Source organism: Gopherus evgoodei, chromosome 3, assembly GCF_007399415.2.
Source record: "Gopherus evgoodei ecotype Sinaloan lineage chromosome 3, rGopEvg1_v1.p, whole genome shotgun sequence".
NCBI lineage: Eukaryota > Metazoa > Chordata > Testudines > Testudinidae > Gopherus > Gopherus evgoodei.
Window position 1 is genome coordinate 114,966,422 of NC_044324.1, and position 11,175 is coordinate 114,977,596.

Here is an 11,175-nt window from a genome sequence, read left to right on the forward strand (position 1 = left end):
TACAGCGATCAGATCCAGTATCTCCTGTACGGTCCATGCTGGAGCTCTTTCAGGATTTGGGACTGCATCGCCACCCGTGTTGATCAGAGCTCCACGCTGGGCAAACAGGAAATGAAATTCAAAAGTTCGCGGGGCTTTTCCTGTTTACCTGGCCAGTGCATCGGAGTTCAGATTGCTGTCCAGAGCGGTCACAGTGGTGCACTGTGGGATACCGCCCAGAGGCCAATACCGTCGATTTGCGGCCACACTACCCCTAATTCGATATGGTAATACCGATTTCAGCGCTACTCCTCTCGTCGGGGAGGAGCACAGAAACCAGTTTAAAGAGCCCTTTATATCGATATAAAGGGCCTCGTTGTGTGGATAGGTGCAGCGTTAAATCGGTTTAACGCTGCTAAAATTGGTTTAAACGCGTAGTTTAGACAAGGCCTTATCGCCCGATTTTCAGAAATGCACTGAGCACTCATATACCTCATTGTAGTCAACAGGACCCTCTAGGTGCTGAGATCTGGCCATTATAATGCATAATTTATTTCATTTTCTCCAAATTTCCTTTTCAGTTTAAAAAGGATCATTTGGAACACCTGTGCTGGTATACTGCATTTTTGGTTTATATATTGATATTTCTCCATCTTATTGTTTGTTGATTTTACCCGTATTTGTATATGCCTTCATCTTTTAATTCGTGAAGTACTTCTGAACTGCTTAGCAATTAAGCTGAATGAAGAGAACTTGGTGTAACTCAACTACAGTAATGCAACACTGCTTTAATCTAGTTTGAATGTGGTCTTTCTAGGCAACCTGAATCCACAATTCAGCTACTCACTCCCAGGTATTAGTCCACATACACATCATAATATGTCTGTGTTTTGCAGGAGATCAGACTAGATTATAATAATGTCCCTTCTGATTTCAAAACCTGATTTTTTTGGATGGTGATGGCGGTGAGGAAAATGGTAACCTCAATACTATGTACTGTTCCCAAATACTCATTTTACAGCTATTAAGGCTGATTTGGCACTCTTTACTCAAGCAAAGCTTCTGCTAAAATAAAAAGGAACTTAGCCTGAGTAAGGAGGAATGCTGAAGCTGCTTGAATGCTTCAGGTATATGCAATTAAAACTCACTGGTTGGGTGTAGACAGTGCTAGCGTCCGAGCACTTACCAACTTCAGTGGAATGCTAGGCAAAGATGGCAGAACAAGACTGAGTAAAAGGGCTATTGTACATGTAGTGCTGATGATTGGTGTTTACTTCTGACACTGGATGCCATTTAATATTCCTCCAGGTTCTCAGTGGGGGTGATAAGTGACAGTGCAGAAGTGAAACTACATCAGAGATCACCTAAAATTCAAGCAATTCTAAGAGGCCGAGACAAGCCATTAAGAAAAAGAAACAGTGTTACCCTAAATAAAATCTCCTGCTTAAAATTACAGTTGTTTTGGATGTAGCACATTATTTGTGAGGAGTATTACCCCCAAAATGATCAGAGGCCTAATCTTCCAAATCTCTGCTCAGAGAATTAGGCAAAAATCCTCAAAGGTATTCGGGTATTAACTCTCATTGGGTGTTAGGAACCTAAATACCTTTGTGGATCAGGATCTTAGTCCTTACTGACACAGGTGACTTCTTCTTTTATTCACATCACTGGCCCGTTGACTCCAATAGGTTGTTTTCTGTGCTGTCCTTTCTGTCAGATTGCACCGTTTTCTTACATTATATATTTTAAAGGGAATCTCTCAAAATTAAAAATCATGTTGTAAGCAAGTTTCTTTATATACAAGTTTCTTTACCTACATTATATAACCAAACTAAGGAAACACAACCAAGATGGAGCTACTATAAGGTGGGTGCATAAATGGTTGGAAAACAGTTCCCTGAGAGCACTTATCAGTGGTTTACAGTCAATCTGGACAGGTATATCGAAAGGGGTTCCACAGGGATCAGTTATGAGTCTGGTTCTGTTTAATATCTTCATCAGTGGTTTAGATAATGGCATAAAGAGTACACATATTAGTTTGCAGATGATACCAAGATGGGAGAGGTTGCAAGTGCTTTGGAGGATAGGATTAAATTTCAAAAGTAGCTGTACAAACTGGAGAAATGGTCTGAAGTAAATACGGTGAAATTCAACATGGACAAATACAATTATTCCACTTACGAAGGATCAATCACTAGCACACAAACAAAATGGGAAATGACTGCCTAGGAAGGAGTACTGCAGAAAGGGACCTGAGGGTCATAGTGGATCCCAAGCTAAATATGAGTCAACAGTGTAACACTGTTTGTTTGTTTTTTTAAACAGGGGAGAGCGCGAGCGCAGTCCCCCACTACCACAAATTATGCAGTCGAGTTTCCCGCATTTGGGGAAATCACAGGGGTCAGCACACTCGCAGTGCAATGGATGAGCCTCACCCTGGGAAAACCACCTTCGTGATCACGGTATCTCCCCTGCCAGGTAAGATGCAAGAAAAGCAAACATAATTCTGGGATGTATCAGCAGAAGCATTTAAGCAAGACACAAGAAGTAATTCTTCTCTCTACTCCAAGCTGATTAGCCTTCAGCTGGAGTATTGTGTCCAGTTCTGGGCACCACATTTCAGGAAAGATGTGGACAAATTGGAAGCAGTCCAGAGAAGAGCAACAAAAATAATTAAAGGTCTAGAAAACATGACCTATGAGGGAAGATTGAAAAAACTGGGTTTGTTTAATCTAGAGAAGAGAAAAAAACTGAGAGGGGACATAACACAGGGGTAGGCAACCTATGGCATGTGTGCTGAAGGCAGCACGTGAGCTGATTTTCAGTGGCACTCACACTGCCTAGGTCCTGGCCACCGGGCTGGGTGGCTCTGCATTTTAATTTAATTTTAAATGAAACTTCTTAAACACTTTAAAAACCTTATTTACTTTACATACAATAGTTTAGTTACATAGTATAGACTTATAGAAAGAGACCTTCTAAAAACATTAAAATGTATTACTAGCATGCAAAACCTTAAATTAGAGTGAATAAATGAAGACTCAGCACACCACTCCTGAAAGGCTGCTGACCCCTGTGATAACAGTTTTCAAGTAAATAAAAAATTGTTATGAGGAGGAGGGCAAAAAATTGTTCGCCTTAACCTCTAAGAATAGGACAAAAAGCTTAAATTACAGCAAGGGCTGTTTAGGTTGGACATTAGGAAAAAGTTCCTAACTGTCAAGGTAGTTAAGCACTGGAATAAATTGCCTAGGGAAGTTGTGGAATCTCCAACACTGGAGATTTTTAAGAGCAGGTTAGACAAACACCTGTCAGGTACTACTTAGTCCTTCCATGAGTGCAGGGGATTGGACTAGATGACTTCCCAAGGTCCCTTCTAATCCTACAATTCTATTATTACAATAGCACCTTATATTATGAAAAAGTGGAGCAGGGGAGGTAAATTGAAAACATCTTACTTGTCACAATGTACGTATGCTCTTTGCCCCTTTCTCAGTTTGAGCAATGAAAAAAAATCAATTAAAACAGTTTCATTTTCAAATTCTTAGTGGTGCAAGGTGTAGGTTTCAAGCACTACTATATTTCAGGCCAAATTTAAGTTGATAGTATCCCTTTAAATACAAAGAGCACAGTCCCATATGAAAATCACATCATTTAAAGTCTAATTCATTTTTGTCCTGAGTCCTCCTGCCTTTCATTCCCCCTATTACATTGCTTCCTGCCATTTTTATTTCTTTCTTTCAGACAATGAAGATAGTCTGATTATGTTCTCATGCACATCAGCTCAATGCTGCTGTCACTGGGTTTAATACAGTGAATGGGAATGTTTAATTCTCCATAACATATCATTTAAATTGGAAGCAGGAGAAGAATGAAAAAAAATTGTATTTGTATCAGGCCAAATCCTAGCCCCACTGAAGTCAATAACAAAACTCCTGTTCACTTCAGTGAAACCAGGATTTGACCAACTATAATTAATAAAAAATCTTTTATACTAAACCTAAATTTCATGCCTGAATTGTTCAACCAGCTTCTTTTCGTTACTTCTTCATTTTAATTCTGACAGAATTTTAGGCCCATTCAGTAATTGCAATAAATTAAGCTTCATTAATTGTTGACTAGTTAGATAACACCAACAATGTACAAGGCAATCACATTGCTACCCTTTATTGTTGCAAAGATAATGTTTCAAGTCAAAGTGTTGACATCTTCTCTTCCTGTCCCCAGACAGAATTCTTCTGTGCCTTTGCTGGTTTTGCCAAAAGGTAGCAGAGTGAAATTAACAAATCTAGTCAATTTCATGGCTGCTATTCTAACCCATGGAGAGGTCACTGAAATTGTCAATAATCATATCAATTTCATGCTAATTGGAAAAACTATAAGAGCAGCAAGCTGCAGCTGGAATTCTTCGGGAAGAAAGGAAGTCTCATAGTAGTAGGGCTAGATAAGGACAAGAAAAATAAAGCCACCTCCCTTGGCAGTAACCCAGAGGCTCTGAAGGAGGCATACAATGGCAGAAACATTTCCTTCCCTTGGCAGCAGCTAGGAGATTTTCAGTGAGAAAAGTAAAAACCCCAAGAGCCTTCCCAAAAGCTACTGATTGTTGCGGCTTCAAATTATTAGACATCTTGCATCCAGAGGCTGATACACAAGACGGTCTACTCCAGTAAAGTTCAGAGACCACATTCCATAGAGATGGGGGGATGGGCATCTGAGTGGAGCATTAAGCAGGGCCTCATTTGTGGGGTCTCCCATTCCTATCTTTCATAAGTGCGCCTAGATAGCAGACACCTACTAACTGAATTAGTAAGTAAACTTAAGAACTTTGAGCTTTTTTTAAAAAAATAAATTAAGTTAGAGAGGGCCATATCTGGGTGGAGAAATTGTATGCAAGGCCGGGGCAAGGGGCTGGGGTGTGGGAGGGAGTACGGGGTGAGGGAGGGAGTGCAGTGTGCAGGAAGGGCTTAGGGCAAGGGACTGGGGCAGAGAAGGGTTGCGGGGTGTATAAGGGGGCTCAGGGAAGGGGGTTGGGGTGCAGGAGTGGTGCGGAATGCAGGAGGGGGCTCAGGACAGGGGTATAGGAGGAGTGTGAACTGCAGGAGGGGGTCAGGGCAGGGGATTGCGGTGCAAGAGGGGTGTGGCAGGGGGCTCAGGGCAGGGGGTTGGGGTTCAGGAGGGGTGCGGGATGTATGAGGGGGCTCACGGCAGGGAGTTAGGTGCAGGAGGGGTGCAAGGTGCAGGCAGAGGGCTTAGGGCAGGGAGTTGGGGGGCAGGGTGCAGGCAGGGTTTGGGCTCAGGCCCAGTGTCGCTTACCTGAAGCAGCTCTGGGGTGGCAGCAGCATGCACCGGGGCTAGGGCAGGCTCCTTGCATGCGCTGCCCTTGCCGCGTCTCCAGGTACCTCCTCCAAAGGTCCCACTGGCTGTGGTTCCTCATTCCCGGCCAATGGGAGCGGTGGGGGGCAGTGCCTGGAGGCAAGGACAACATACAGAGCCCTCTGCCCCCCAGCCTAGAGGCCGGAGTTGTGCTGGATGCTTCTGAGAGCGGCGGAGGGCCCATGGTGCCAAGGGGAGCAATCCCACAGGCTGGATCCAAAGCCCTGAGGGGCCGCATTCAGCCCACGGGCTATAGTTTGCCCACCCTGATACAGAGGCAGAATGACATGGGATATTGCACAGTACTTTGATTAAATTCATATAAATTATGGTAATGAAAGAAAAGCAAGGTTTTTACATTTACATAGCTTTTGTTCAAAAGCCATTGAAATAAGCTATTATATGCCAAGTTCCAACTGCCAGAATGAAAGGCGCTCACTTTCAAGTCTGATCTCTCATCACAAGAGTTTCTATCCTGAAATTCTGATGCCAAACCTAACATAATCTGAATTTGAAAACCTGATGCAGGCACATGAGGCTGAAGGGAAAGTGAAATTATCATTCTATAATCATAAATACTGGAATCTCTTCATAGTCCTACAAGGGAATAAGCCGAGCAATTCAGTGGCAGCTCCAAGGTTTCACCCACTCCAGTGTAGCAGGTTGTTTTGATACCCAAACCCTATAGTGCCTCTTTATCAGCACATGGAGACAAAAGGGGTCTACATGGAGCCTTTTTGCCTCCCTACTGCCATTTGATACCACAACTCCTCTGGCAGCCAACTGCCACTGTCTCTGAGCTCCCTTCAAATTCAAGTTCTATAGGATGGAGTGGAAGCCACACAAGTTACTGCAGGCCCTGCCACCATCCACCAAAGCCTGTGTGGCAGGGCTTGCAAAGAAACGATGTGTGTGCATGTGTATATACATGTATGTATAAGACAGCATGCAGTGGAAGTGGCACACCATCCAGCCAGAATATGCAGGTATCATCTTACCTCTACTTGCAGAAGCAGAGGGGATTACTGATACCTGCTGTTACTGCATTGGTTAAAAAAAGAAGAAGAAGAAGAAGAAGAAGAAGAAAAAAGTTATTGTAAATGTTTTAGCTAACATGTTCCAAACACACACAGTCGTGGTCAAAACTCAGCTCCAAATTCTCTCACAGTCAGACTGCTTCCTCCTTTTGTAAAATAAGAGGAAAAGAGCATTTAACATGATCATTCTGGTTCTATAAAGTCTTTATGACTCTGATAGGCCGTTGCTATTCCCCCCCATTTACCTTACCCATTTGATAATAAGAAGCTCCAGATGGCCTTGAACATGCAAACCAGACTGATTGTAGCAGATAGTTTACTGTACACACTGCCAGCAAGTCAAATAGTTTCAAATTTGCTACTGCAACTGTAGGTAAATCATGGTAGAGCACAGAGTTCAGGGACTTTCTTGGCAATTGTTTTACTCTATATATATAGTTGTGTTTAATCCCATCTGTCATGAATGCTTTATGCAATTGATATATAACGTATACACTTCCAAGCATACAAATATAAAAACTATCCCAAATTTTGGTTCAGCACAAAGAAATTGTTGAAATATTCACACTGGACCTAATTTTCAAAAGTTCTGAGCTCCAGCTGAAGTAAATGGGAACTGCAGGAGCTCAGCACCTTTGAATCAGGCCCAGTGTGCCCTGGTACAGTAGCGAAGGCAACAGTCAAAACACACTGTATGGATATTTTAAATTGTGCACTGTAAACAACCAGTGCTCCAAAGAGCACTGCCTGGTGGTTCTCGAGAGCTGGCTTAATATTATTAGTTCCCCTTTCTTTTCCCCCAAATCACATTAAAGGAAACTATTTAATGTATTTTAGCTATTTTTTTTTCCAAGCAAACAATGTGTTGGCTTGAGGGATATTATTTCAGCACCAGCGAAAGAGATGGTGGTCCAAGAAATAAGCTCTCTGTCATGACATGGAACAAACCACAAGCATGTCCAAGAATCTGTTTTAAACTATACTCAGGGCTGGCGCTACCATTTAGGCAGCCGAGGCAATCGCCTAGGGCGCCAGGATTATTGAGGGGGCGGCATTTTGCTAGGGGGGCGGCAGGTAGCTCTCGCTGACCTGCCACAGACATGCCTGCGGAGGGTCCGTTGGTCCGCAGCTCCAGTGGAGCTGCCGCAGTCATGCCTGCGGACGGTCGGCTGCTTGCGCGGCTCCGGTGGACCTCCTGCAGGCATGCCTCCGGCAGCTCCACCAGAGCCACGGACCAACGGACCCTCCGCAGCCGCAGGAATGCCTGCAGCAGTTCCACCGAAGCCGCGAGATCAGCGTGAGGGGCGGCAAAATGGCCGAGTGCCTAGGGCGCGAGAAACCCTGGCGCCAGTCCTGACTATACTGCCACGTGATAGCTCAATAAAAGAATAAAAACACCAAGAAAGAAAAGCTTTTTAAAAATTAAACTACTACATAAGGCCCTGATCATATAGTTACATCGGGCGGACCCTGATTCCCATCCAGAGCCCTACTGACTCCATCCCAGCAGAATATGCAAAACTCAGGCAGGTGCTCACCTAATTCAGAATCAATGACTAGAGGAGAAAATTGGGGGGCACTGACTAAAAGGAGAGGAGCCACTAACCAGCTAATGTGTTAGGGTGAGACAGTGACACACTTTCTACTCCAATGTCCTAACTACCAGGAAGTGTGAGAAAGGTATTTCCTCAGACTGTCAGGAATCATAGAAAACATCTGATAGGAAAAACTGGGCCTGACCCTAGAAGAAAAGGGAAGAGATGGCATTGCGCTACATAGCAACCTGCCACCAGCTCAGGAGTGGTCAGGGATGACGGATGGTCCAGGGAACGGAACCTCAAACACAATGTGTAAGCCCAGTCTGACTGGGACGCCCCTACCCCTATAAATCACTTGTGAGGAGTCTGTCTTTTGCCCACCCTGTGGTAAGGTTTGTATAGCATGCCATCCTAATGAGGTGCCATTGAACCGAGTTGACTCCACTGAAGAAAAGGTGAAAGGAGTGCTAGAGGTAGTAACTGACACATGACACCAGTTGGGTCAGACTTATGTCCGATATGGACCGCATGTGGTATGTTAGCTAAGAACTCCGGTCAGTCCCAGCACAGGGGTAGCACAGCTCCTCACCGGTCTGGACTGCACCCCAGAATGTCACACTCAGGAAAACAGGTAATAGAGTAGGTGACAGAAACATCCCACCACTCTTTGAAAGCGCGAAGCAGAGCCCTGGCAGTGGCTCCCACAGGAAGCAGAGAATTAGGGCCCACGCGACACTGGGGGGGCCCTATGGGGCTGAGGGGCGAGAGCCGCGGCTCCCCGAGCGGGCTGCTGCCCAGGGGAAGGCGAGCGAGACAGGGGCAGGGAGCAGCGCGAGAGGCGATGGGCAGGGGCCGGGTTCGCCGCCGCTCACCTGCGTTGTAGAAGCGGTCCAGCACCGTGGTCTCCCCGAAGTCCAGCTTGGCGAAGTGCAAGGTCTCCAGGGAGGCCCCGACCGCCTCGCACGCCTCCCGCAGGCTCTGCAGGGCCCCGCTCTCCGCCGCCACCAGGAGCCCCTGGCTCTCCTCGTTGATCACGTAGGACACCGTGGTCCTCCTGGTGCAGCCGCCCTTGGCCCGGGCTCCGGTCCCCGCCACGGGGCAGGCAGCGCCGCTGTCCTCGTTCCAGTAGGTGCCGGCTGGCGGCGCGGCCAGGGCGGGGAGGAGGCTGCGGGCGCCCCCGTCGGCCCCCGGCGCTCTCCGGCTGACCCCCTCCTCGTGCAGGCAGCCGCAGCCCGGCGGGCTGGGCACCGAGAAGCTGATCCCCTCGCTGCTGTCGCTCATCCCTGCGGAGCCCCGCGCCGCGTCCCCGGCTCTGCTGCTGCCGCTCGCCTGGGCTAAGCAGCTGCCATGCTGCGCCGCCCGCCGGGCTCGCCCGGCCGCTCTGTCCCTCGCCGCCGGAGGCTCCGAGTCCTGCAGCCCGCCGCTGGGCGGGGAAAGCGGAGATGGTCCCGGTTTAGCAGCTGCCGAGGTCTCGCAGAGCCGGGAGGGCAGCGCAGTCCCGCCGGGTGCCTGCCAAGGGCACCATTGCGCGCCGGGCTGGGCTGGCTTCACCTGCAGGGAAGTGAGCACCTGGCGAGCGGCTCCGCTGGCAGCCGGGCACAGCCTCTCCCCGAAGTCACTGCACTTCTTGGCCCGCTCCTCCTTCGCCTCTCGCCGCCAGCGCAGCTCCCTCCGGCGGACTGGGTGCCCCGCCGTGGGCCGGGCGCTCCGATCAGTTCCTCCTGCAGCGGCAGCGCACAAACCACTTGTGGGATTGCTGTTCCTGCTGCTGCTGGGGATCGCCGCTCGAGCCAGCTATGGCTGCGACCGCAGAGCGAGCACCAACCGCACCAGCCCAGAGCTGCCCGGTTCCTCCCTTATTCCCGCCCCTTGCCCAGGACTATAAAGAGCCGCATTCCTGCGCTAAGCGCTCAGAGCCGCGCCAAACTTTAGGCAGTGTCGCAGGGGTTGATTCGCTTCTTCTTTGCACAGCGCTCTCTGCTGCTCCAGTCTGTGCTTGCGCCTTTGGATTTGTCGGGGGGCGGTGCTCCTCAACAGACCTTCGTTAGGCTGCATTTGATTTTTTTTTTAAATAATTATTTCAGTGGATCCTATTATTTTATATGTATCAATGTAAGTTTTCAGCTGTAGGAAATTTATGGGAGAGTCAGCCAATAATTATTTAACAATAGTGTATGGTGAGATTCAAAAAGTGAAAGCTGATAACTAGGGCCATACCCAGGGCCATCTCTACTGTTTTTGCTGCCCCAAGCAGCGTGCCGAATTGCCGCCAGGGACGGCAGGGGCAGTCGTGTGCTGTCAGGGCGGCTTGTGCGTTTCCGCGGCGGCAGCAATTCGGCAGCAGCTTCTATGTTCAGCTGTCCCGCGGTGCAGCTTCTGTCTTCCAGCTAAAGACAGAAACTGCATCCGAATTGCCCCTGTGGAAACCCGCATGCCACCCTAACAGGCATATGGACTGCCAACACCATCCGTGGCGGCAATTCGAAGCGCTGCTTGTGGGGCAAAAATACACAGACTGCCCCCCCTCCCTTGCAGATTGCAACCCCAGGCACCTGCTTGGAATGCTGGTGCCTGGAGCCGGCTCTGGCCATACCAAATTCACAGCCATGAAAAACACATCACAGACTGTGAAATCTGGTCTCCCCCTGTGAAATTTGATCTTTTGTGTGCTTTTACCCTGTTCTATACAGATTTCATGGGGGAGACCAGCATTTATCAAATTGGAGGTCCTGACCCAAAAGGGAGTTGCAGTGGGATCACATGGTTGTTTTAGAGGGGGTTGTGGTATTGCTACCCTTACTTCTGCACTGTCTTCAGAACTGGGTGGCTGGAGCATGGCAACTTCTGACCAAATGCCAAGCTCTGAAGGCAGCACCCTGCTACCACCAGCACAAAAGTAACAGTGGTAATACCATACCATGCCACCCTCAGTGCTGCCTTCAGAGCTGGGCAGCCATAGAACGGCAGCTGCTGACTGATGATCCAGCTGTACAGGCAGCAGTACAGAAGTAGAGGAAGCAATGCCATACCATGCCATCCTTACTTCTGTGCTGCTGCTGGCAACGGTGCTGCCTTCAGAGCTGGGATCCTGGCCAGCAGCCACTGCTCTCCAGCTACCCAGCTCTGAAGGCAGTGCTGCCGCCAGCAGCAGCACAGAAGTAAGGGTAGCAGTACTGCATCCCACCCTGCTCATAGCTCCTTTTTGGGTCAAGATCCCTACAATTACAACACCATGAAATTTCAGATTT

General features: G+C 48.0%; 1 protein-coding gene and 1 non-coding gene across 2 annotated transcripts in view; both read right to left on the bottom strand.

The window, feature by feature from the left end:
- Window positions 1–9,261, bottom strand: part of MAP3K5 (mitogen-activated protein kinase kinase kinase 5) — a 167,266-nt gene extending 158,005 nt beyond the window's left edge. Inside the window, exon 1 of the mRNA XM_030556400.1 lies at window positions 8,800–9,261. Coding sequence (XP_030412260.1) covers window positions 8,800–9,208 — 409 coding nt within the window. The 5' untranslated portion in view covers window positions 9,209–9,261. The remainder of the gene's footprint in view (window positions 1–8,799) is intronic.
- On the bottom strand, window positions 2,302–2,465 carry LOC115649554. Its single transcript, XR_003999867.1, has one exon. It is a non-coding gene; the product is annotated as a U1 spliceosomal RNA (small nuclear RNA).
- Window positions 9,262–11,175: the final 1,914 nt, after the last annotated feature.